The 27,889-nt window shown below is 45.2% G+C and overlaps 1 protein-coding gene across 3 annotated transcripts in view; it reads right to left on the bottom strand.

The window, feature by feature from the left end:
* The window catches only part of VIT (vitrin), a 326,453-nt gene that overhangs the window by 14,206 nt on the left and 284,358 nt on the right, over nucleotides 1–27,889 (bottom strand). For all 3 annotated transcript variants that reach the window (XM_073672665.1, XM_073672664.1, XM_073672663.1), the window contains 3 exons: nucleotides 25,588–25,653; nucleotides 20,977–21,124; nucleotides 20,682–20,785 (listed from right to left, as the gene is read on the bottom strand). In XM_073672665.1, coding sequence (XP_073528766.1) covers nucleotides 20,682–20,785; nucleotides 20,977–21,124; nucleotides 25,588–25,653 — 318 coding nt within the window. The remainder of the gene's footprint in view (nucleotides 1–20,681; nucleotides 20,786–20,976; nucleotides 21,125–25,587; nucleotides 25,654–27,889) is intronic.

Here is a 27,889-nt window from a genome sequence, read left to right on the forward strand (position 1 = left end):
TAGTGCTCTGCATCTGTACTGTTCACCGCGGTCTGCAAGGTCTGGTGTGCGAGTGCAGCTCACCCTGTAGTGTGTGCTTCAACCACGTCTGGTTGTAGTGCACTCAGTGTGTGTCACTGCCTCATACATTGTCCTTTTTTGCCAATTCATAATTTTTCCTGATTTCTCCTATTAGTGTGGTGGTTCCATCCGTATTCAGCTAAATTGGTTCCAAACACACTATATAGGAGTAGTTAGAAGAGCCTTTCTGCAGCATTGGGCCCTGCAGCCCCAGCCAGATTAGTATTAGCCTATTTTTTGCAGTCTCATCTATTGCATTGTAGGTTACCTTCCTACATTGTAATAGCTACAAAAAGTTTGTGATACTATCGTTATTACATCTTTAGGCACATCCAGTGTCTTTTTGTGACAAAAAAAACCTAAATAAAGTTCACCAAACACTCCACTTTACAGTTGTGTAGGCCACATTAGCTCATATTAAAGTCTAGTCCACACTTTATAAAATTAGTGTTTCTTATACCTGTTAGCAGCTGTTCAGGAATAAGCACACTAAGCCCTTAGTACTTTTCTGCCTATCTTTATCAGTCTACCAAGATGAAGAAGGCAGGGAGTAAGGCATGTGGTCATGGGCGTGGGCGTGGGCGTGGAGTTTCTGCAGGGAGAGGACGTGAGGATTCTGTGCCTGCAGGGAGAGGACGTGGGGATTCTGTACCTGCTGCGGGCACCAGTGATCAGCATCCCCCAGTTTTACCAGGGAACAGTCCTTTATTCGCAGCTTTGTAGGAGCTAGCCGTACCCCACTGCTGCGGGAGGACCAAATTGAAGCCGTTGTCGGATGGATGGCAGCTAACGCATCGACTTCAATTAGTTCCAGATCCTCTCAGGTCCTGAGCACTGAAGAGCACCCATCTGTCTCTTCACCACCTGCCAAATTGCCCAGGCAGTCAGAGAGCCCTGGACAGGAGCCATCTCTACTTCTGTTCTCTGAATCTCTTGGCTTGGAAAGAGGGGGCCAGCCAAGCAGAATTCGAGAATTTGAAGAAGAGGTAGTATGCAGTGATGCGCAACCGTTTTGTCTCTCTGAATCTGAAGAGGCGGGTGGGCCAGTGCCTATGGTCAGCAGCACACCTCAGTACGCATCTGATGATGAGACTCAGGTGCCACTTTCTGGTGCGTACTGTGCTGTCGAGACTACCCAGGAGAAGCAGTTGTTTGAAGAGGGTGGTGTAGATGATGAGGTCCTTGACCCATCATGGCGTGAGGGACAGGAAGGTGGTGGGAGCAGCTCTGAGGAAGAGATTCCCCGAACAGCCCAAAAAGGAGGGAGAGGGAGGGGGCAGACTTGGTTGCCTGTAGCCTCCACTTCGGCACCCATTAGGAGCATGGCTCTTCCAAAATCCAAAGCGGGCGCTCCCAAGACTTGCAGTGCCTGGTCCTTTTTTGACACAGTTGCAGATGACATTTGCTTTGTCAAATGCAAGCTGTGTAATCAGAAGGTGAAAAGAGGGAAAAGTGTCAGCAACCTCAATACCACAAATATGTGGAAACATGTGAGGACCAAGCGCGTGGTGGAGTTACAAAAACACACTGAAGACCTAGGCCAACCTACAGCGCCACCTACCACCTCTTCAGCTCGTGTTGTAGCCTCTTCCTCCAGCTCACACACAGCTGGTTCGGCTTCCTCACAGGATCGCCATGGAAGAATCTCTGGCACTGTTGTACAGAAACACAGTGTAATTCCACCCACAGCACCACTTTCCCAGTCATCCTCACACTCCCAGGCCAGTCTACAGCCATCGTTAGCACAGGCATGGGAGAAAAGGCGCCCATACTCGGCAAACCACCCCCGAGCACAGGCTCTGAATGCTGGCATTGCTAAACTACTGGCCCTTGAAATGCTATCATTCAGGCTGGTGGAGACTGACACATTCCGTAACTTTATGGCATTGGCAGTCCCACAATACAACGTGCCCAGCCGATTTTATTTCAGCAGGCAAGCCGTCCCTGCCCTGCAACATCATGTGGAGGGAAAAATTAAACATGCGCTACAAAACGCCGTCAGTAGCAAGGTCCACCTGACCACCGATGCGTGGACCAGTAAGCATGGACAGGGACGATACCTTTCCCTCACTGCCCATTGGGTAAATGTTGTGGAGCCGGGTACAGATCTTGAGAGTGGCGCTGTACGTGTTCTGCCAACTCCAAGGATTGCAGGAATCCAGTCTGTACACATTGACTCCTCCTCATACTCCAGTTCCTCTGAATCAGCGCTGCAGGAGCCGTCACGGTCTACCTCCACATCGACCCGTGAACGGTTACCTGTTATGGTGACCAATATGAGCACAGCCGTAGCCAAACGTCAACAGGCCGTATTAAAATTAATTTCTTTGGGGAATCGAAGCCACACAGCGCAGGAGCTCTGGAATGCAGCAGAGCGACGTGTGGTTTGTGCCAGCGAATCTCCAGCCAGGCATGGTAGTGTGTGGCAATGGCCGAAATCTGGTGGCAGCTCTGGGCCTAGGCAACCTCACTCACATCCCATGTCTGACACATGTGCTTAACTTGGTCGTGCAGAGTTTTTTGAGGGACTATCCGGATCTTGATGCACTGCTTCACAAGGTCCGCATAGAGTGCGCTCACTTGCGGCGTTCCAGCAATGCAAGATCACGCATTGCAGCTCTGCAGCGCCGATTACGTCTTCCGGAACATCGCATCATATGTGACCTACCCACCAGGTGGAATTCAACGTTACATATGTTGGAGAGGTTGTGTGAGCAGCAGGCAGCAGTAATGGAGTTCCAGCTGCAGCAGGCGCAAACAAGTCGCAGTGCGCGCCGTTCACACTTCACCACCACTGAGTGGGCCTCTATGAAGGACATTTGCCACGTTTTGCGTGCCTTCGATTATTCCACGCGGATGGCGAGTGCAGATGATGCACTAGTCAGCATGACTATCCCCCTTATCTGCCTGCTTGAAAAAACACTGCAAGCACTAAGGGACGAGGTTTTGGAAGAGGTGGAGGATGAGGAGTCACAAATGCCATCTGCTTCTCTACAGTCTGCGCAACGTGGTTCCTCACAAAGGCCTAGGCAGGGGACACTTTGTGAGGAGGATGAGGAGGAGTCAATGGATGAGGAAGACATCTGTCCAGAGGAGGGAGATACACAATGCTCTAGTAGTCAGTATCTAGAGCGAGGGTGGGGTGATGCAGAGCAGGCAGAGATCACGCCTCAAGCAGGGGACAGCGTTTCTTGGCCAGTTGGCAGTCTGCAGCACATGGTTGATTTCATGCTGCAGTGCCTGAGAAACGACTGCCGTATCGCCCACATTCTCAACACGGCTGATTATTGGGTGTCCACCCTCCTAGATCCTCGCTACCGGGACAACTTACAAAGCCTTATAACACCGTTGAACCGGGAGCGTAAAATGCGGGAGTACCAAGACGCACTGGTGCATTCCATCATGTTCTCCATTCCAACCGAGAGCAGTGCTGCTAGTGCTTTACAAAGCAGCTCAGTGCGTCGAGGCAGTGGAGGAAGCTCTGCACAAAGAGGGAGCAGAAGCAGCGCCTCAGCACAAGGCAAGACCAGTATGGCCGAAATGTGGCAAAGTTTTGTGTCCCCGCCGCCACAAATGTCTACACCATCACAGACGGCTCCAGTCAGCAGGAGGCAACGTTTCCGTCAGATGGTGACAGACTACATGTCTTGCCCTCTTAGTGTACTCCCAGACGGCTCTTCTCCCTTCAAGTTTTGGGTCTGTAAGCTAGATACATGGCCAGAGCTAAGTCAGTATGCATTGGAGGTGCAAGCTTGCCCTGCTGCTAGTGTATTATCGGAACGCGTCTTTAGTGCCGCAGGTGGTGTACTAACAGACCGTCGCATGCGACTATCCTCCAATAACGTTGACCGGCTTACTTTTCTCAAAATGAACAAGGCCTGGATCTCTCATGAATTTGCCAGTCCTCTTCCAGAATAAATAATTGTTGGCAAAAGTATCCAGGTCTCCTGTTCTGTTCATGTTTCTACCACCTGAACTGTAATCCCTGAGCTCCAACACCGCCAGTTGGCGCTCGGAAGTGCCGTCTGCACAGTCAACAATTGCTGCCGTGTCATTGGGGTTAAGAAACGTCAGCTGTTCCCCGGCTGTGCGGACGGCAATTTCTCCTGCTCTGTCCACATTCTCACTACTACAGATTTTAAAGTTGCTCCAATTACACCTCTGGCTCCTCTGTTTTCAGTATTATCCCTGAGCTCCAACACCGCCAGTTGGCGCTCGGAAGTGCCGTCTGCACAGTCAACACTTGCTGCCATGTCATTGGGGTTCAGTAACGTCAGCTGTTCCCCTGCTGTGCGGACGGCAATTTCTCCTGCTCTGTCCACATTCTCACTACTACTGATTTTAAAGTTGCTCCAATTACACCTCTGGCTCCTCTGTTTTCAGTATTATCCCTGAGCTCCAACACCGCCAGTTGGCGCTCGGAAGTGCCGTCTGCACAGTCAACACTTGCTGCCGTGTTATTGGGGTTCAGTAACGTCAGCTGTTCCCCTGCTGTGCGGACGGCACTTTCTCCTGCTCTGTCCACATCCACTGTACTACTGATTTAAAACCTCCTCCAAATACACCTCTGGCTCCTCTGTTTTCAGTATTATCCCTGAGCTCCAACACCGCCAGTTGGCGCTCGGAAGTGCCGTCTGCACAGTCAACACTTGCTGCCATGTTATTGGGGTTCAGTAACGTCAGCTGTTCCCCTGCTGTGCGGACGGCAATTTCTCCTGCTCTGTCCACATTCTCACTACTACAGATTTTAAAGTTGCTCCAATTACACCTCTGGCTCCTCTGTTTTCAGTATGATCCCTGAGCTCCAACACCGCCAGTTGGCGCTCGGAAGTGCCGTCTGCACAGTCAACACTTGCTGCCGTGTTATTGGGGTTCAGTAACGTCAGCTGTTCCCCTGCTGTGTGGACGGCAATTTCTCCTGCTCTGTCCACATCCACTGTACTACTGATTTAAAACCTCCTCCAAATACACCTCTGGCTCCTCTGTTTTCAGTATTATCCCTGAGCTCCAACACCGCCAGTTGGCGCTCGGAAGTGCCGTCTGCACAGTCAACACTTGCTGCCATGTTATTGGGGTTCGGTAACGTCAGCTGTTCCCCTGCTGTGCGGATGGCAATTTCTCCTGCTCTGTCCACATTCTCACTACTACAGATTTTAAAGTTGCTCCAATTACACCTCTGGCTCCTCTGTTTTCAGTATTATCCCTGAGCTCCAACACCGCCAGTTGGCGCTCGGAAGTGCCGTCTGCACAGTCAACACTTGCTGCCATGTCATTGGGGTTCAGTAACGTCAGCTGTTCCCCTGCTGTGCGGACGGCAATTTCTCCTGATCTGTCCACATTCTCACTACTACAGATTTTAAAGTTGCTCCAATTACACCTCTGGCTCCTCTGTTTTCAGTATGATCCCTGAGCTCCAACACCGCCAGTTGGCGCTCGGAAGTGCCGTCTGCACAGTCAACACTTGCTGCCGTGTCATTGGGGTTCAGTAACGTCAGCTGTTCCCCTGCTGTGCGGACGGCAATTTCTCCTGCTGTGTCCACATTCTCACTACTACAGATTTTAAAGTTGCTCCAATTACACCTCTGGCTCCTCTGTTTTCAGTATGATCCCTGAGCTCCAACACCGCCAGTTGGCGCTCGGAAGTGCCGTCTGCACAGTCAACACTTGCTGCCGTGTTATTGGGGTTCAGTAACGTCAGCTGTTCCCCTGCTGTGTGGACGGCAATTTCTCCTGCTCTGTCCACATCCACTGTACTACTGATTTAAAACCTCCTCCAAATACACCTCTGGCTCCTCTGTTTTCAGTATTATCCCTGAGCTCCAACATCGCCAGTTGGCGCTCGGAAGTGCCGTCTGCACAGTAAACACTTGCTGCCATGTTATTGGGGTTCAGTAACGTCAGCTGTTCCCCTGCTGTGCGGACGGCAATTTCTCCTGCTGTGTCCACATTCTCACTACTACAGATTTTAAAGTTGCTCCAATTACACCTCTGGCTCCTCTGTTTTCAGTATTATCCCTGAGCTCCAACACCGCCAGTTGGCGCTCGGAAGTGCCGTCTGCACAGTCAACACTTGCTGCCATGTCATTGGGGTTCAGTAACGTCAGCTGTTCCCCTGCTGTGCGGACGGCAATTTCTCCTCATCTGTCCACATTCTCACTACTACAGATTTTAAAGTTGCTCCAATTACACCTCTGGCTCCTCTGTTTTCAGTATTATCCCTGAGCTCCAACACCGCCAGTTGGTGCTCAGAAGTGCCGTCTGCACAGTCAACACTTGCTGCCGTGTTATTGGGGTTCAGTAACGTCAGCTGTTCCCCTGCTGTGCGGACGGCAATTTCTCCTGCTCTGTCTACATTCTCACTACTACAGATTTTAAAGTTGCTCCAATTACACCTCTGGCTCCTCTGTTTTCAGTATGATCCCTGAGCTCCAACACCGCCAGTTGGCGCTCGGAAGTGCCGTCTGCACAGTCAACACTTGCTGCCATGTCATTGGGGTTCAGTAACGTCAGCTGTTCCCCTGCTGTGCGGACGGCAATTTCTCCTGCTCTGTCCACATTCTCACTACTACTGATTTTAAAGTTGCTCCAATTACACCTCTGGCTCCTCTGTTTTCAGTATTATCCCTGAGCTCCAACACCGCCAGTTGGCGCTCGGAAGTGCCGTCTGCACAGTCAACACTTGCTGCCGTGTTATTGGGGTTCAGTAACGTCAGCTGTTCCCCTGCTGTGCGGACGGCACTTTCTCCTGCTCTGTCCACATCCACTGTACTACTGATTTAAAACCTCCTCCAAATACACCTCTGGCTCCTCTGTTTTCAGTATTATCCCTGAGCTCCAACACCGCCAGTTGGCGCTCGGAAGTGCCGTCTGCACAGTCAACACTTGCTGCCATGTTATTGGGGTTCAGTAACGTCAGCTGTTCCCCTGCTGTGCGGACGGCAATTTCTCCTGCTCTGTCCACATTCTCACTACTACAGATTTTAAAGTTGCTCCAATTACACCTCTGGCTCCTCTGTTTTCAGTATGATCCCTGAGCTCCAACACCGCCAGTTGGCGCTCGGAAGTGCCGTCTGCACAGTCAACACTTGCTGCCGTGTTATTGGGGTTCAGTAACGTCAGCTGTTCCCCTGCTGTGTGGACGGCAATTTCTCCTGCTCTGTCCACATCCACTGTACTACTGATTTAAAACCTCCTCCAAATACACCTCTGGCTCCTCTGTTTTCAGTATTATCCCTGAGCTCCAACACCGCCAGTTGGCGCTCGGAAGTGCCGTCTGCACAGTCAACACTTGCTGCCATGTTATTGGGGTTCGGTAACGTCAGCTGTTCCCCTGCTGTGCGGATGGCAATTTCTCCTGCTCTGTCCACATTCTCACTACTACAGATTTTAAAGTTGCTCCAATTACACCTCTGGCTCCTCTGTTTTCAGTATTATCCCTGAGCTCCAACACCGCCAGTTGGCGCTCGGAAGTGCCGTCTGCACAGTCAACACTTGCTGCCATGTCATTGGGGTTCAGTAACGTCAGCTGTTCCCCTGCTGTGCGGACGGCAATTTCTCCTGATCTGTCCACATTCTCACTACTACAGATTTTAAAGTTGCTCCAATTACACCTCTGGCTCCTCTGTTTTCAGTATGATCCCTGAGCTCCAACACCGCCAGTTGGCGCTCGGAAGTGCCGTCTGCACAGTCAACACTTGCTGCCGTGTCATTGGGGTTCAGTAACGTCAGCTGTTCCCCTGCTGTGCGGACGGCAATTTCTCCTGCTGTGTCCACATTCTCACTACTACAGATTTTAAAGTTGCTCCAATTACACCTCTGGCTCCTCTGTTTTCAGTATGATCCCTGAGCTCCAACACCGCCAGTTGGCGCTCGGAAGTGCCGTCTGCACAGTCAACACTTGCTGCCGTGTTATTGGGGTTCAGTAACGTCAGCTGTTCCCCTGCTGTGTGGACGGCAATTTCTCCTGCTCTGTCCACATCCACTGTACTACTGATTTAAAACCTCCTCCAAATACACCTCTGGCTCCTCTGTTTTCAGTATTATCCCTGAGCTCCAACATCGCCAGTTGGCGCTCGGAAGTGCCGTCTGCACAGTAAACACTTGCTGCCATGTTATTGGGGTTCAGTAACGTCAGCTGTTCCCCTGCTGTGCGGACGGCAATTTCTCCTGCTGTGTCCACATTCTCACTACTACAGATTTTAAAGTTGCTCCAATTACACCTCTGGCTCCTCTGTTTTCAGTATTATCCCTGAGCTCCAACACCGCCAGTTGGCGCTCGGAAGTGCCGTCTGCACAGTCAACACTTGCTGCCATGTCATTGGGGTTCAGTAACGTCAGCTGTTCCCCTGCTGTGCGGACGGCAATTTCTCCTCATCTGTCCACATTCTCACTACTACAGATTTTAAAGTTGCTCCAATTACACCTCTGGCTCCTCTGTTTTCAGTATTATCCCTGAGCTCCAACACCGCCAGTTGGTGCTCAGAAGTGCCGTCTGCACAGTCAACACTTGCTGCCGTGTTATTGGGGTTCAGTAACGTCAGCTGTTCCCCTGCTGTGCGGACGGCAATTTCTCCTGCTCTGTCTACATTCTCACTACTACAGATTTTAAAGTTGCTCCAATTACACCTCTGGCTCCTCTGTTTTCAGTATGATCCCTGAGCTCCAACACCGCCAGTTGGCGCTCGGAAGTGCCGTCTGCACAGTCAACACTTGCTGCCGTGTCATTGGGGTTCAGTAACGTCAGCTGTTCCCCTGCTGTGCGGACGGCAATTTCTCCTGCTCTGTCCACATTCTCACTACTACAGATTTTAAAGTTGCTCCAATTACACCTCTGGCTCCTCTGTTTTCAGTATGATCCCTGAGCTCCAACACCGCCAGTTGGCGCTCGGAAGTGCCGTCTGCACAGTCAACACTTGCTGCCGTGTTATTGGGGTTCAGTAACGTCAGCTGTTCCCCTGCTGTGTGGACGGCAATTTCTCCTGCTCTGTCCACATCCACTGTACTACTGATTTAAAACCTCCTCCAAATACACCTCTGGCTCCTCTGTTTTCAGTATTATCCCTGAGCTCCAACATCGCCAGTTGGTGCTCGGAAGTGCCGTCTGCACAGTCAACACTTGCTGCCGTGTTATTGGGGTTCAGTAACGTCAGCTGTTCCCCTGCTGTGCGGACGGCAATTTCTCCTGCTGTGTCCACATTCTCACTACTACAGATTTTAAAGTTGCTCCAATTACACCTCTGGCTCCTCTGTTTTCAGTATTATCCCTGAGCTCCAACACCGCCAGTTGGCGCTCGGAAGTGCCGTCTGCACAGTCAACACTTGCTGCCGTGTCATTGGGGTTCAGTAACGTCAGCTGTTCCCCTGCTGTGCGGACGGCAATTTCTCCTGCTCTGTCCACATCCACTGTACTACTGATTTAAAACCTCCTCCAAATAGACCTCTGGCTCCTCTGTTTTCAGTATTATCCCTGAGCTCCAACACCGCCAGTTGGCGTTTGGAAGTGCCGTCTGCACAGTCAACACTTGCTGCCATGTTATTGGGGTTCGGTAACGTCAGCTGTTCCCCTGCTGTGCGGATGGCAATTTCTCCTGCTCTGTCCACATTCTCACTACTACAGATTTTAAAGTTGCTCCAATTACACCTCTGGCTCCTCTGTTTTCAGTATTATCCCTGAGCTCCAACACCGCCAGTTGGCGCTCGGAAGTGCCGTCTGCACAGTCAACACTTGCTGCCATGTCATTGGGGTTCAGTAACGTCAGCTGTTCCCCTGCTGTGCGGACGGCAATTTCTCCTGATCTGTCCACATTCTCACTACTACAGATTTTAAAGTTGCTCCAATTACACCTCTGGCTCCTCTGTTTTCAGTATTATCCCTGAGCTCCAACACCGCCAGTTGGTGCTCGGAAGTGCCGTCTGCACAGTCAACACTTGCTGCCGTGTTATTGGGGTTCAGTAACGTCAGCTGTTCCCCTGCTGTGCGGACGGCAATTTCTCCTGCTCTGTCCACATTCTCACTACTACAGATTTTAAAGTTGCTCCAATTACACCTCTGGCTCCTCTGTTTTCAGTATGATCCCTGAGCTCCAACACCGCCAGTTGGCGCTCGGAAGTGCCGTCTGCACAGTCAACACTTGCTGCCGTGTCATTGGGGTTCAGTAACGTCAGCTGTTCCCCTGCTGTGCGGACGGCAATTTCTCCTGCTCTGTCCACATCCACTGTACTACTGATTTAAAACCTCCTCCAAATAGACCTCTGGCTCCTCTGTTTTCAGTATTATCCCTGAGCTCCAACACCGCCAGTTGGCGCTCGGAAGTGCCGTCTGCACAGTCAACACTTGCTGCCATGTTATTGGGGTTCGGTAACGTCAGCTGTTCCCCTGCTGTGCGGACGGCAATTTCTCCTGCTCTGTCCACATTCTCACTACTACAGATTTTAAAGTTGCTCCAATTACACCTCTGGCTCCTCTGTTTTCAGTATGATCCCTGAGCTCCAACACCGCCAGTTGGCGCTCGGAAGTGCCGTCTGCACAGTCAACACTTGCTGCCGTGTCATTGGGGTTCAGTAACGTCAGCTGTTCCCCTGCTGTGCGGACGGCAATTTCTCCTGCTCTGTCCACATCCACTGTACTACTGATTTAAAACCTCCTCCAAATAGACCTCTGGCTCCTCTGTTTTCAGTATTATCCCTGAGCTCCAACACCGCCAGTTGGCGCTCGGAAGTGCCGTCTGCACAGTCAACACTTGCTGCCATGTTATTGGGGTTCGGTAACGTCAGCTGTTCCCCTGCTGTGCGGACGGCAATTTCTCCTGCTCTGTCCACATTCTCACTACTACAGATTTTAAAGTTGCTCCAATTACACCTCCGGCTCCTCTGTTTTCAGTATTATCCCTGAGCTCCAACACCGCCAGTTGGCGCTCGGAAGTGCCGTCTGCACAGTCAACACTTGCTGCCGTGTTATTGGGGTTCAGTAACGTCAGCTGTTCCCCTGCTGTGCAGACGGCAATTTCTCCTGCTCTGTCCACATCCACTGTACTACTGATTTAAAACCTCCTCCAAATACACCTCTGGCTCCTCTGTTTTTAGTATTTACCCTGGGCTCCAATACCGCTAGTTGCTGCTCAGAAGTGCCGTCTGCACAGTCAACGCTTGCTCCAGTGTTATTGGGGTTCAGTAACGTCAGCTGTTCCCCTGCTGTGTGTCCGGCAAATTCTCCTGCTTTGTCCACATCCACTGTACTACTGATTTAAAACTTGCTCCAATTACACCTCTGGCTCCACTCTGTTTTTAGTATTTACCCTGGGTTCCAGCACCGCCAGCTGGTTCTCGGTAGTTCCATTTGCTCTTGTACCTTCTACTACCCATCCGGGTTCCAGTACCGTCAGCTGGTTCTCGGCAGTGCCTTTGGATTAGGTGCCTCCTTCTCGGTATCCAAGTTCCACCAACGTCTGCTGGTTCTTGGTAGTGCTTTCTGGCACAGGTACCTCCTGCTTAGTAACCGAGTTCCAGTACCGTCAGCTGGTCTTCGGCAGTTCCATTGGCTCTTGTACCTTCTGCTACCCATCCGGGTTCCAGTACCGTCAGCTGGTCCTCGGTATTCAATTTGCTCTTGTACCTTCTACCACCCATCCGGGTTCCAGTACCGTCAGCTGGTTCTCGGCAGTGACTTTGGCACGGGTACTCCCTCCTGCCCAGCCTGGTTCCAGCACGCCAGCTGTTTCCGGGTAGTGTCAACGTCACTTTGCCTCCAATGCCTTGTCCTGTCGTGTTGCGGTCGGGTTAGCCGACTCTATGGTGCCTGCAGTTTAGGTGACTCCTATGTGGGCTGCGGGATCTGGCAATGAAGGCTGGTTCCATAGTGCCAATAGGACAAGCACCCCCTGTAGGACTGTGGGTTTTGGTAACTGCGGCCGGCTCGCGGCCTTGAACTTTTTTTTACATGGGTACCTTCTGCTACCCATCCGGGTTCCAGTACCGTCAGCTGGTTCTCGGCAGTGCCTTTGGATTAGGTGCCTCCTTCTCGGTATCCAAGTTCCACCAACGTCTGCTGGTCCTTGGTAGTGCTTTCTGGCACAGGTACCTCCTGCTTAGTAACCGAGTTCCAGTACCGTCAGCTGGTCTTCGGCAGTTCCATTGGCTCTTGTACCTTCTGCTACCCATCCGGGTTCCAGTACCGTCAGCTGGTTCTCGGTAGTTCCTCAGCTTTCTTGTACCTTCTGCTACATTTCCAAGTTCAAGCTTTTTGAAATGGTTCTTGGTAATCACTCTGGATCTCCCTGACGAGGACCCTGAAGACGAGGACTCTGAAGACCAACCCTAAGAAGACGAGGACCCCGAAGACAACGACCCTGAAGACGAGGACCCTGAAGACCACCCCGAAGAAGACGAGGACCCTGAAGACCACCCCGAAGAAGACGAGGACCCTGAAGACCACCCCGAAGAAGACGAGGACCCTGAAGACCACCCCGAAGAAGACGAGGACCCCGAAGACGAGGACCCAGAAGACCAACCCGAAGAAGACGAGGACCCCGAAGACGAGGACCCCCGAAGACGACGACCCTGAAGACCACCCCGAAGAAGACCAAGAAGATGACCCTGAAGAAGTTGACCAAGAGGACAAAGAAGAGAAGACAAGCACCAAGATACAGAAGAACAAGAGACAGAAAACCAAGAAGCAGAAATACAAGAAGCTGCAGAACAAAAAGCGGAAGAACATTAAGCATAAGACTAAAAATCAGAGCAAAAGATAATATCTAAATTATAAGCAGAAGATGACTAAGCAGTGTATGGGGGTGAGTCCGTTCCTCCTCGTGGTGCCCCTGGAAAAGACCTGCTGCTGCAGGCCAAACTGAACGCGGACAAATCCTGTTGTAAATCTTTTGTGACGGGCAGAACGAAAGGTGTAATGTCCAACCTTTTATAGATAACAACTACAGGAATGCCTGTCACAAATAAGAATATGATGAAGAAGAAGAATATGAAGAAGATGTAGAAGTAGAATATGAAGAATGTAAAAAAAAAGAATAATACGAAGAAGGTGAAGAAGAAGAAGATGAAGAAGGTGAAGAAGAAGAGGATGAAAAAGATGCTGAGGATGATGAAGGAGAAAGTGTGGGAGAAGTAAAAAAGAAGGTGAAGAGCATGGAAGTAGTGAAACATAAATATCTGACAAAATATAAAAATACTTAACATAGTCAATATTTCCGTAACTCAGAACGTCTTAAAAAATATATTAATTCCTGCTATTCCATTTGATTGGGCTAAACCTCTATGCCTTTATTGTCTCCCCCACCTCCCCCAATACATTCTACATTATTCTTAGTTGTTTTCCTTCATGTAGAATTAACCTACAAGGAAAGAAAGGGTTTATTTTCATTCCGATATTTCTGTCCCATTGACTTGCATTGGTTTCCGGTATCGGAATCGGCGATATCCGATACTTTTTGGGTATCGGTCCGATCCAATCCGATCCGATATTTCCCGACATCGGAAGGTATCGCTCAACACTAGTTATGTTCCATTGGATTCCATATTGTGGAGGTGTCTCCCCTAGCTTCAAGAATATCTCTGACACATAGCTTAGAGTCCTTAGCGCTTAGCCAAGTGCATCAGACCATCAGTGCGTTAACTAAGAGAAATCAAGAGTACATCAATGGTTATTTTTTTATTTCTGGAAATGCCTGGAACCTAGCTTGTAATAATGTTGTTATCAATAATACTATTCACAAGTTTTTTTATTTTGGATAGTTTATTAATTAAAGCCTCTGTTAGGCACATGCTAGGCTAAACTCTCAGTTGTATGTGTGATGTTTTGTCAATGTGACACCATTAAGCCCTTCACCACCTTGCAATTTTCGTTACTTCTTCCCAGAGCCATAACTTTTTTATTTTTCTGTCAATATGGCCGTGTGATGGCTTGTTTTTTTGTGGGACAAGTTTTACTTTTGTATGGCATTGATTTTACCATATAGTGTACTGGAAATGGGAAAAAAATCCAAGTGCAGTGAAATTGCAAAAAAGTGTAATTCCACAATGTTTTTTTTTTTTTTTACGATATTCACTAAATGCTAAAGCTGACCTGCAATTATGATTCTCCAGGTCAGTATGAGTACGCAGATACTAAACATGTATAGGTTCTTTTTTATTTAAGTGGTGAAAATAAAATCCAAAGTTTGTAAGAAAAAAAAATGGTGCCATTTCCTGAGACCTGTAACGTCTCCATTTTTCAGGATCTGGGGCTGGGTGAGCGCTTATTTTTTGTGCACGGAGCTGACATTTTTATTGATACTATTTTGTGGTAGATACGATGTTTTGATCGCCTTTTTTTTCTCGTTACGCCATTTACCAATCTAGTAAATTTACTTTATATTTTGATAGATCGGGCGATTCTGAACGCAGTGATACCAAATGTGTATATTTAAAAAAAAAAAAATGTTTTATTGTTTATTTTGTATGGGACAAAAGGGGGAGATTTAAACTTTTAGATTTTTTTTAATTTTTAAAACATTTCTTTTTAGTTTTTACTAGCTTCAATATTTCCCTTAGGAGACTTGAAGCTGTGATAATTTATTCACCTGTGCTACACATAGCAAGACTTCTGCAACTATGTGTAGCAGAAATTATCATCTCCTGTGAACGCCGGCCGTTGGCCGGCGTTCATAGGAGATCTGCAATGACAAGCACAGGGGTCTTCTGCAGACCCCTGGCTGTCATGGCAACCCTTTTGCTCTATTAAAAATAAAACAATTAAAAAAAAATTCAAAGTACACATATTTGGTATCACTACGTTCATAAAAGTCTGATCTATCAAAATATAAAATAAATTAATCCAATCGGTAGATTTCGTAATGACAAAAAAATCAAAATGCCAGAATTACATTTTTTTGGCCACCGCAACATTGCAATAAAATGCAATAGGATGCGATCAAAACATTGTATCTACCCCAAAATGGTATCTTTAAAAACTTCAGCTCATGGCGCAAAAAATAAGCCCTACACAGCTCCATAACCCAAAAATTTAACCCCTTTAAAGCCCATGATGTACTAATACGCGTCAGTGCCCTGGGCTTTAAGAGCCTGACCCGTATTAGTACGTCATCACGATCGCGCACACAGGCTGTGCGGGCGCGATCGCCGCCGGGTGTCAGCTGATTGTCACAGCTGACACCCGGTACTATGTGCAGGGAGCGGTCCTGCACCGCTCCCGGCACATTAACCCCCGCAATGCTGCGATCGAAGTGGATCGCAGCATTGCGGTGGCAAGGGGAGGTGATCGGTATACTCACCTCCTCTTCCGGCCTCCAGCGCTGTCTGCCGCGGCTTCCCGGGTGTTGCCATGATGACCCGATGTCGTCATGACAAAATCCGGGTCACCAGACAGCAGTAAGATTGTTTGGACATGCGCAGTGCATCTCCAAACAATCTTCTCCCTGTCCAGCGCTGACTGCCTGCATGGCACAGGGATGGTGCTGCATTCCTGTGCCATGCAGGCGATCAGAATAAAAAAAGTGAAAGTCCCATAGTGGGACAAAGTAAAAAAGTAAAACAACTCCCAGAAAGTGAAAAAAATAAATAAATTGTAAAAATATAAAAAAAAAATAAAAAAATAATCCACTAAAAATAAAAATATAATGTACCCATCAATAAATATTATTATGAAAAAAAAAAAACAAACAATAAAAGTACACATATTTGGTATCGCCACATCCGTAACAACCTGGCCTATAAAACTGTTCCACTAGTTAACCCCTTCAGTGAACACGGTAAAAAAAAAAAAAAAAAACAAAAAAAAAAAAACAAAGCAAAAAACAATGCTTTATCATCATACCGCCAAACAAAAAATGGAATAACACGCGATCAAAAGCACGAATATAAATAAAAATGGTATCGCTGAAAACGTCATCTCGTCCCGCAAAAAACAAGCCACCACACAGCTCCATCATCCGAAAAATCAAAAAGTTACAGCTCTCTTTTTTCTATAAAATAGCTTTTATTGTGTAAAAGTGCCAAAACATAAAAAACGATATAAATGTGGTACCGCTGTAAACATACTGACCCGAAGAATAAAGCTGCCTTATCAATTTTACCACACCCGGAGCAGAATAAAAAAATTTAAAAAAACACAATTCCTGAATTGTTGGTTTTTGTTTATTCTGCCTCCCAAAAGCTGGAATAGAAAGCGATCAAAAAATGTTACATGCCTGAAAATGGCACCAATAAAAACGTCAACTCATCCCGCAAAAAACAAGCCATCACATGACCCTGTCGGCCCAAATATGGCGATGCAAAAACTAGATTTTACAAAATATGTGTCTTTTAGTGTGTGACAGCTGTCAATCATAAAAACCCGATATGATTCTGGTATCGCTGTAATCGCACCGACCCGAAGAATAAAGTAATCTCATCACTTATACCACACGAGGAACGGCGTTAAAAATGAACGCTAGGGCTGGGGTTGGGGTTGTGCTAATGTTAGGGTTGGGGTTGTTTTTTTTTCAAAAGTAAAAAAAAAAAAAAAAAAAAAAAAGATGACGATATGGCAACTAGTGTTGAACGCAAATGCTCGCTACTTGAGTTTGAATAGGGTGCTCGGGTATGCACTGAGTATCGCGGGTGCTCGAGTCTCCGCCCCATATGCTTCGCGGCCAAAAAAACCTTGCGGGGATTGCCTGCCATGCATGTTTTTTTTGGGTGTCTAATAACCGTGAAACATGCGGGCGGGGACTCGAGCATTTCACTTGAGCACCCGTGATACATGGTGCATACCTGAGTACCCGATGCAAATTCAAGTAGGGAGCACTTGCGCTCAAGAGTAATGACAACTTATTCAATATGATGACCTAATGTTATCAAATTCTGTGTCGTACCTCTGGGTTCAAAGTGTTCACTATACCCCTTAATAAAATCCTTGAGGGGTCTAGTCTCCAAAATGGGGTCACTTGTGGGGGAGCTCCACTGTTTAGGCACATCAGGGGCTCTCCAAACGCGACATGGTGTCCGCTAACTAATTGAATGGAAAATCGGCTCAAATTGTTAGCGGACACCATGTTGCGTTTGGAGAGCCCCTGTGTGCCTAAACATTAGAGCTCCCCCACAAGTGACCCCATTTTTGAAACTAGACCCCCCAAGGCACCAATCTAGATGCATAGTGAGCACTTGGAACCCCCAGGTGCTTCACAAATTGATTCGTAAAAATGAAAGAGTGTTTTTTTTTTCCACTTTTTCATTTTTACGAATCAATTTGTGAAGCACCTGGGGGTTCCAAGTGCTCACTATGCATCTAGATAGGTGCCTTGGGTGGTCTAGTTTCCAAAATGGGGTCACTTGTGGGAGAGCTCCAATGTTTAGGCACACAGGGGCTCTCCAAACGCGACATGGTGTCCGCTAACAAATTGGAACCATGTCGCGTTTGGAAAGCCCCTGTGTGCCTAAACATTGGAGCTCCACCACAAGTGACCCCATTTTGGAAACTAGACCACCCAAGACACCTATCTAGATGCATAGTGAGCACTTGGAACCCCCAGGTACTTCACAAATTGATTCGTAAAAATGAAAAAGAGTTTTGTTTTTTTTACTTTTTCATTTTTACGAATCAATTTGTGAAGCACCTCGGGGTTCCAAGTGCTCACTATGCATCTAGATAGGTGCCTTGGGGGGTCTAGTTTCCAAAATGGGGTCACTTGTGGGGGAGCTCCAATGTTTAGGCACACAGGGGCTCTCCAAATGCAACACGGTGTCCACTAACAATTTGAGCCGATTTTCCATTCAATTTGTTAGCGGACACCATGTTGCGTTTGGAGAGCCCCTGTGTGCCTAAACATTGGAGCTCCCCCACAAGTGACCCCATTTTGGAAACTAGACCACCCAAGGCACCTATCTAGATGCATAGTGAGCACTTGGAACCCCCAGGTGCTTCACAAATTGATTCGTAAAAATGAAAAAGTAAAAAAAAAAACACTTTTTCATTTTTACGAATCAATTTGTGAAGCACCTGGGGGTTCCAAGTGCTCACTATGCATCTAGATAGGTGCCTTGGGGGGGTCTAGTTTCCAAAATGGGGTCACTTGTGGGGGAGCTCCAATGTTTAGGCACACAGGGGCTCTCCAAACGCAACATGGTGTCCGCTAACAATTTGAGCCGATTTTCCATTCAATTTGTTAGCGGACACCATGTTGCGTTTGGAGAGCCCCTGTGTGCCTAAACATTGGAGCTCCCCCACATATGACCACATTTTGGAAACTAGACCCCCCAAGGCACCTATCTAGATGCATAGTGAGCACTTGGAACCCTCAGGTGCTTCACAAATTGATTCGTAAAAATGAAAAAGTAAAAAAAAACAACACTTTTTCATTTTTACGAATCAATTTGTGAAGCACCTGGGGGTTCCAAGTGCTCACTATGCATCTAGATAGGTGCCTTGGGGGGTCTAGTTTCCAAAATGGGGTCACTTGTGGGGGAGCTCCAATGTTTAGGCACACAGAGGCTCTCCAAACGCAACATGGTGTCTGCTAACAATTTGAGCCGATTTTCCATTCAATTTGTTAGCGGACACCATGTTGCGTTTGGAGAGCTCCTGTGTGCCTAAACATTGGAGCTCCCCCACAAGTGACCCCATTTTGGAAACTAGACCCCCCAAGGCACCTATCTAGATGCATAGTGAGCACTTGGAACCCTCAGGTGCTTCACAAATTGATTCGTAAAAATGAAAAACTGGAAAAAAAAATACTTTTTCATTTTTACGAATCAATTTGTGAAGCACCTAGGGGTTCCAAGTTCTCACTATGCATCTAGATAGGTGCCTTGGGGGGTCTAGTTTACAAAATGGGGTCACTTGTGGGTGGTTTCCACTGTTTAGGCACATCAGGGGCTCTCCAAACGCAACATGGCGTCCGTTAATTATTCAAGCAAATTTTACAATCAAAAAGTCAAATGGCGCTCCTTCCCTTCCGAGCCCTGCCGTGCGCCCAAACAGTGGTTTGTTCCCACATATGGGGCATCTGCGTGCACGGGGGAAATTGCACAACAAAGTTTGCGGTCCACTTTTTCTTGTTACCCCTGCGAAAATAAAAAAAATTGTGTCTAAAGTAACATTTTTGTTAAAAAAGTTAAATGTTCATTTTTTTCTTCCACATTCCAAAAATTCCTGTGAAGCACCTGAAGGGTTAATAAAGTTCTTGAATGTGGTTTTGAGCACCTTGAGGGGTGCAGTTTTTAAAATGGTGTCACTTTTGGGTATTTTCTGTCATAAAGACCTCTCAAAGTGACGTCAAATGTAATGTGGTCCCTAAAAAAATGGTTTTGTAAATTTTGTTGGAAAAATGAGAAATCGCTGGTCAACTTTTAACCCTTATAGCTCCCTAACAAAAAAAAATTTGGGTTCCAAAATTGTGCTGATGTAAAGTAGACATGTGGGAAATGTTATTTATTAACTATTTTGTGTGAGATATCTCTCTGATTTAAGGGCATAAAAATTCAAATTTTGAAAATTGCAAAATTTTCTAAATTTTCACCAAATTTCCGCTTTTTTCACAAATAAACGCAAGTGATATCGAAGAAATTTTAACACAGTCATGAAGTACAATATGTCATGAAAAAACAGTCTCAGAATCAGGGGGATCCGTTGAAGCCTTCCAGAGTAATTACCTCATAAAGTGACAATGGTCAGAATTGTAAAAATTGGCCTGGTCATTAACGTGCAAACCACCCTTGGGGGTAAAGGGGTTAAAGTGATACAGGTATTAGAAAATGGCGACACAAGCTAATTTTTTTTTTTTTTTTTTACAAATTTCCAGATTTTTTTTTACCACTTAAATAAAAAAAAAAAACTATGCATGTTTGGTATCTGCATAATCGTACTGACCTGGAGAATCACATTGCCGGTCACTTTTACCATATAGTGAACATGGAAGTAGTATAGTGAAATGTTTTTTTGCAATTTCAATGCACTTGGAATTTGTTTCCTGATTTCTAGTGCATCATGTGATAAAATGAATGGTGTCATTCAAAAGTACAACGTGTCCCACAAAAAACAAGCCCTCATATGGCTAAATTGACAGAAAATGAAAAAGTTATAGCTCTTGGAAGAAGGGGAAAAACCGGAAATAAAAAAAATGGAAAATGGCCTGGGAGTGAAGGGGTTAATACTTAACAATTTATTGCAAGCAGCTTATAATATCTCCAATTTTTATTTTTCCGGGAGGAAGTCTGGTGGTGTCAGTACTTTATATGACTCAGTAGCCTTCCAATCTAATAGTATGCATATTCAATAGCATGCATGGTGCACTACACGTAACTGTGTGACTGGCACCTTATTGAAGCCCTATTTCTGTGCAATTAAAATTCTAATTATCTAATCCCCCCTTTTTTCCTTTTTTTTCTGGAGAAAAGGTGAGAAAAGTTGCACCCTTCATAATTTGATACTTTTCTACAACAAAAATGTGGCTCTAATGCAGTGATAACTTTTATATTTCAGTGCATAGAATGTTTGGTAAACTCGTATCATGACTGAGCAGCTGATTACATGGCTAACTTTACTGAAATATTTGAAAATACTAATTGGCATGCATTTAATTTAGTGGCATTCATAAAGAATAGTGATTTTTTTTCTTTAGCTTTAAGAAACTTACCAACATTGGAATGTCCTCCTTTTTGTGGGATTTTGTCAATAGCATTTTTGAGATCTTTGGAATTGAAGTATGAGCGAAGACTGAACTCTGTATATGGGTCATCGCTTAAAAAGGAAAACAGATACTTTAATGGTCATAAGAAAACGTAACACATGTTTGACAAGGTGCAATGAAACTAAAGAAACTCTCCTTTCCAGGTACATTCAATGCATTTGCCTCAACCTTGCACCATACTATGTTGGTTTACGTTATTAGAACATAGAAAATGTAGAATACTCATGGCAGGTGATCTTACCCATACTGTACAATACCCATAAGAGGTCCAGAAATTCCTACATCAAGGGCATCAGCCATCTGGCTAAGGAAAAGCTTCTGAATGCGGAAACGTCTCTTGCCAATACTCCAGCTTCCATCCATCAGGAAAACCAGGTCTATTTTGCAATCTGTACGTAACGGATAATAAAGGTCCTTTATATTCAGGTTTGCCACTGACACAAAGAATTTCCACAGGTTGTTGCCATAAAAATCTAGACTTATTTCTAATACATTATTGCAGTAACTTTAGATTATTATGCCCCATCTGAAATTCTGGAGTGTATTCCCAACTGTTTCCTACCAAGTTTATTGGAAACGCGAACAATCTGTTAATAGTCATACAAAACTATATATATATATCCCTTTTTCTTAATCTGGCCATATTCATTAGATAAACATTGTCTGAAGCCACTGATTTTGGCAAGATCGGCCCAAAAATCTAATACATATCGAGGCTTCCTGATTTCTCATCTGATAGCAGGCGCTGGGCGAGAATAGGATCAGGCAGTTGGCTTTCAACATACCCTATCCTTTTAGTTTTAGGGGACATACCCGGTCACCAGTACTGTCTGGCATTGGCTGGCTATCCTCTTTCCAAATAAATCACATGCACACTTTGCTGAGCCCAATGTGAATATGTTTGGTGAAGTTGGAAAGGATAGCTCTTAGCCAAACTAGCATTCTTCCAACAGTTATCTACTGCACATGATCAACCATAGTAAAGCATGTATGTGAAGAAGGCAGTTTTAGATCAGTAAGATGGGTTTGTCATGCCTTGACCTCATTTATTATCTATAACATACAGTACAGACCAAAAGTTTGGACACACCTTCTCATTTAAAGATTTTTCTGTATTTTCATGACTATGAAAATTGTACATTCACACTGAAGGCATCAAATCTATGAATTAACACATGTGGAATTATATACTTAACAAAAAAGTGTGAAACAACTGAAAATATGTCTTATATTCTAGGTTCTTCAAAGTAGCCACCTTTTGCTTTGATGACTGCTTTGCACACTCTTGGCATTTTCTTGATGAGCTTCAAGAGGTAGTCACCAGAAAAGGTTTTCACTTCACAGGTGTGCCCTGTCAGGTTTAATAAGTGGGATTTCTTGACTTAGAAATGGGGTTGGGACCATCAGTTGTGTTGTGCAGAAGTCTGGTGGATACACAGCTGATAGTCCTACTGAATAGACTGTTAGAATTTGTAGTATGGCAAGAAAAAAGCAGCTAAGTAAAGAAAAACGAGTGGCCATCATTACTTTAAGAAATGAAGGTTAGTCAGTGCGAAAAATTGCGAAAACTTTGAAAGTGTCACCAAGTGCAGATGCAAAAACCATCAAGCGCTACAAAGAAACTGGCTCACATGAGGACCGCCCCAGGAAAGGAAGACCAAGAGTCACCTCTGCTTCTGAGGATAAGTTTATCTGGTCAATGCCACATAGATTTCTAGCTGCATACACATCTCTTCAACAACTGTTAAGAGGAGACTTTGTGTAGCAGGCCTTCATGGTAAAATAGCTGCTAGGAAACCACTGCTAAGGACAGGCAACAAGCAGAAGAGACTTGTTTGGGCTAAAGAATACAAGGAATGGACATTAGACCAGTGGAAATCTGTGCTTTGGTCTGATGAGTCCAAATTTGAGATCTTTGGTTCCAACCACCGTGTCTTTGTGCGATGCAGAAAAGTTGAACGGATGGACTCTACATGCCTGGTTCCCACTGTGAAGCATGGAGGAAGAGGTGTGATGGTGTGGGGGTGCTTTGCTGGTGACACTGTTGGGGATTTATTCAAAATTGAAGGCATACTGAACCAGCATGGCTACCACAGCATCTTGCAGCGGCATGCTATTCCATCCGCTTTGCGTTTAGTTGGACCATCATTTATTTTTCAACAGGAGAATGACCCCAAACACACCTCCAGGCTGTGTAAGGGCTATTTGACCAAGAAGGAGAGTGATGGAGTGCTACGCCAGATGACCTGGCCTCCACAGTCACCAGACCTGAACCCAATCGAGATGGTTTGGTGTGAGCTGGACCGCAGAGTGAAGGCAAAAGGGCCAACAAGTGCTAAGCATCTCTGGGAACTCCTTCAAGATTGTTGGAAGACCATTTCCGGTGACTACCTCTTGAAGCTCATCAAGAGAATGCCAAGAGTGTGCAAAGCAGTCATCAAAGCAAAAGGTGGCTACTTTGAAGAACCTAGAATATAAGACATATTTTCAGTTGTTTCACACTTTTTTGTTAAGTATATAATTCCACATGTGTTAATTCATAGTTTTAATGCCTTCAGTGTGAATGTACAATTTTCATAGTCATGAGAAGTTGTGTCCAAACTTTTGGTCTGTACTGTATATATATAAAAAAAAGGTAGACAGTCATTCACTTTTGCAGTCACATTCTTTATAAACTACACCTCTTCAGTACAATTAAATACAAGTAAATAGTCACCAAAACATCCAAGAGTTGGTGTGATATCTGGTAGTGGAAATTATCTTTTGGTTTGCTCAAAAGATCATTGTTCTCGGCAGCACAGTAAACAAGACCTGTGCTGCCGAGAAGAATGGCATACTATTCGTACTCAAAAATCTATTGTAAATGGTTCCGTGCACAATTGAAGCATGGTCTGCCTGTGTAAACAGGCTATTAAACTGCTACCAACTGGCAAACATGTTTAGGTCAACTTTTATGTGGTCCAATGTGTTGTACTCACATAGATCCAGGGTTTCACCCTTCCCAGATCTCTCATCAAAGCAGACAGGGCGAAACCGTGGGTCGAGCAAGATATGAGATGTGCTGCTTAATGGATTTTTAATAGATGATATAACAAGTGACCATCCCTAATGATCCATTTCTCACAGTCTTCATTGCAAAAAAAAGAATGAATCTAGTTGCTATACCTTATTTTGACTGGATTAAAAAATTGTGCAGACTACATTTTTTATCTAGCTGAAAGACAGATTGAAGCTAGATTTCAGTCAAATGGAAGTCACTTTAGGATACTTCTGCCACCATTCAAATTATTGGATGTTGTACTTGATCATTTTGTTTCTGTTTTTGTCATCCAAAAAAGGATAAAAAATGGAAAGAAGTACTGGACATGTGAAAATAACCTTAGAGAATCTAAAGGGGTTGTGACTGCAGTTTGCCAAATCTTGACAGTGTGCAATGTGCACACTGTCACAATGCTTCTGTATTCCTTATGTGAGAGGGTGGTCACATACCAACTAGAATCATGTGCTTTACTCATCTATGTTCTACAGAGAGAAACCTGATAAGATTAGTAGGCATGTGAATCCAAGTATGCAAATCCTATACATGCGGCACGTGACAGTCCATCCGCACAGGGACACAGGGAAAATGTGACAGTGTGTGCATTGCACACTGTCACGATCTGGAAGTCTGCTATCACATAGAGTGACTGCAGAGTTTTCCTCTGAGATTGTGTAATGTGACGGGGGGCGGTAACTGTTGGCGATGTACTCATCTTCCATGCCCTGGCACGCTACATGAAAATGAGGGTCCTGGCTGAGTGTGTGGACTTGTGTTGCTTTGGTGATACACCTTTGCAGACCACATGGTGCTGTTGTACTCGGCTTGCCAGGACCATATGTGATGGAGTTAAGTGAGTGAGACCACAGTTCAAAATTAACTTCTTTTTACTGAAGAATAACATCGTAAAAACTATATACAGCAGATAGTAAGTATGAATCTTTATGGACGTTTCCCTAGTAGTATACAACATAAGACACGTTTCTTTCCTTGCTGAAATTGCTCTGCTCTTCTCACTGCCTCTCTCCACTATCAGTGCAGCCCAGCAAACTATCTAGGGAGCTTTCATCTTCCTCAACAACATCATTAGAGTCCCGTCAGCCAGAGTCATAGATTCCATTCTGTTGTAATGCGTCTCTCTTTCTCCATAGGAGTGTGTGTCCCAATATGGCAACTACTTGGTATAGACTTTTCATAACTACAATGCTGTATAAATTCTCTTCCTTTTGTTCCTCTTCACTGTAGTCTCTCGTTAGCTCTCAGCTCCAAGACTCCACACCGTCCTGTTGGGCTTTCTGCTCGAGGCCTCAGTTTGTATCCTTTCTTTCCATTCTTATCAAATCTCCTGCCTGTAATGCGGTCTCTCACTGTGTCTCTAAGGTCTTCCTCCTGCCACACGAACACCCATTGCATGCGGATCTGCCAACCTTCAGACCCGAGGTCTGCTACAGCTGCAAGCTGGGCCCTATCTAACTACCAGGAAGTTGTATCCTGTATCCCCAATTAGTTCCTCTCATTCTGGGCTCGTCTCAACTGTTAACTATCTATGCCTACTAACTATCTGTTGCTGGGCAGAATATCTCTATCTATGCCTTCTAACTATCTGTTGCTGGGCAGACTATAACTTCATCGCTAACAGTGCTGATGATTAAATAGGCAAACACTATAACACATCACATATCTTCAATGGGGGTTGTGGGCAACACCTCCATTTCCTTACAACTGGACAACCAATTTAATTTTTCACTACGTTGATATCAAAGAAGTAAATATGGTGATAGGTTCTCTTGAAATTCACACTACACACAGACATACTTGTGCCTCCAAGAGCGACTGTTTCAACCGGCAGTCTTACACTGACTTCTTCCTTTACTGGACCTCCTGTACAGAGAAACAAAAAGTCATTAAATAACATGTAAGATTTAGTATAAAAAAAACAAAAATGCAATCGCACCTACATATGCAAAATAATCTCTCCGAATTTTGAATTACTAGTGAGAAGTTTCTAGCAGTGTTTGAACAAGAACAAAGGAATCAATATATGGCATCTTACACGGTCTCAATGAACATTAATCATTTGGCTGCAGAGGACAGGTCTATTATACAGAGTTTGTAAATGAAGTGCTAATCTTGTAGTCTACAGATTGTACTCTCAAAATTGTGATATATTTGGGATGGGAAGTAGCAGACTTTAACAAAGGAATAGAAAATAACTTCCTGATTAGCTCAGTTCCTGGACAATGGATAAGCCTAAGATACATATGAAAAGGTAGAATTGATGATCACATTAATCACAAGCTGACAGCCATTATTTATGTCGACCCCATGCTGGAAAAAATTGCAAAGGACAAAGAGGTTTGTCAATTAGAATACATGTATTTCTGGGTGGCCACATCTGAAATGCCCATGAAATATGTTCTCTGGAAATCAAAAGATAATTCAGATTTCGCTGCAGATTTGAAACTATACTACGGTGTAATGTAAAAAAGAAAAATATTAAAAATTGAAGGTGTTTTGCAGGGATAAAAGTATGATTAAAATGCTAAAATAACAAACTTCTGTTCTGATATTCCAACGGATTTCTCTATGTAAGTATCTCTTCAGAGAGAAAGAGGACAGCAACGCTAGTACTACCTATTGAAGGTAGCAATTCTAAAAGTCAACATCGAAGTTATAGGGCCTTGCCTTATGACTTGGGGCTCATTCACAAATTAGTTATTCGAGTGCGAGCGCTATCCCTGTTTTTCGCGGACTGCACTCATACCTATGATAACCTATTTGGTCATTCACATGTCTGTCATTTTTTGCGGACCGAGTATTCCATGCAAAATTGTGGACACATGTCCGATATTGATCCATTTGTCAGATCAAACTCAGCAATGAAAGTCCATGGGTCCATAAAAAAAATTAGACAGCACTCGGATACTATCCAAGTTTTTCACAAACTAATCGATAGGAGAAAGATTTTTTTTCTCATCAAAGAAAAACTGATGAAACACTAACCAAACTCTGATGAAACTTTGATGACACTCTGCTGAAAAATGTGCCACTCAATTAACCCTACTCATGAAAATGGTAATGAGTTATGAGGTCATGTTTGAGGGTCATAAATAACCCTATTTAAGTATGCAGTACCCTCGTGGAATCATTATGTTTGAAAAAGCTCAGGTAGAGCCAAAATGCATCATTAAAGAGAACCTGTCACCATGAAATTGCAGTGAAATCTGCAGGCACCATGTTATAGAGCAGAGGAAGCTTGATTGATTAGAGTAGATTAGATTAGATTGATTGAGTAGATTGATATATAGTTTTGTGAGAAAATATTCAGTATAACTTGTGTTTTCATCAGTTAAACCTCTACTCTTTCAGGGACTTTCAGCCCAGTGGGCGGTCCTATCAGTGACTGACAGCTTTCTCTGTAAAAGAGTGCATACAGACATAGCATTAATCACTAATAGGATCACCCACTGGACCGAAAGTCCCAGAAAGAGCAGAGGATTAAATCACAGGTTATCCTGACTCTTTTCCTAGAAATCTATACACCAATCTACTCTGTCCACCATCCTCCGCTCTATAACATGCTGCAGATTGGACTGCATTTTCATGGTGGCAGGTTCTCTTTAATGATGTTTTATTTGATTATCTGATGGAATATACCTTGAAAAACTGCTTCAATATATGAATGCTGGTCTTTCTACTATTGACTCTGATAAAAATCTGAAAAACTTGGACCAAGTTTCTCGTATAAGAAAATCAGAGACGCGTGCACGAACCCTTAGGTCAGTAATCGCTGCAGATTGGACGCAGCACACTTGCGCTTCGTGCAATCCGCAGCGGCCAGGTGTTACAGCATAGTGGATGGGATTTCAAGAAATCTCATGCCCACTATGCGTCTCTGTGCATCTGCAGATCACCTGCGTCTTTCCAGACCGCAGCATGTCAATTTCTCTTGCGTATGTGCACACGATCGGTATGGGCAGCGCTTTATACTTTATGCTGTGTCCAAAGCGCTACACGCACGTGAAACCGTATGTGTTCATTGAACTATGCGGATTCACCGGAATCAATACATTACATTGATCTAATTTCTCTTGCGGAGACTAGGGTCTCTGCAAGA

The sequence above is a fragment of the Phyllobates terribilis genome, unplaced genomic scaffold (assembly GCF_046119375.1).
Source record: "Phyllobates terribilis strain yellow unplaced genomic scaffold, ASM4611937v1 Scaffold_3__8_contigs__length_932513732, whole genome shotgun sequence".
NCBI classification, from domain to species: domain Eukaryota; kingdom Metazoa; phylum Chordata; class Amphibia; order Anura; family Dendrobatidae; genus Phyllobates; species Phyllobates terribilis.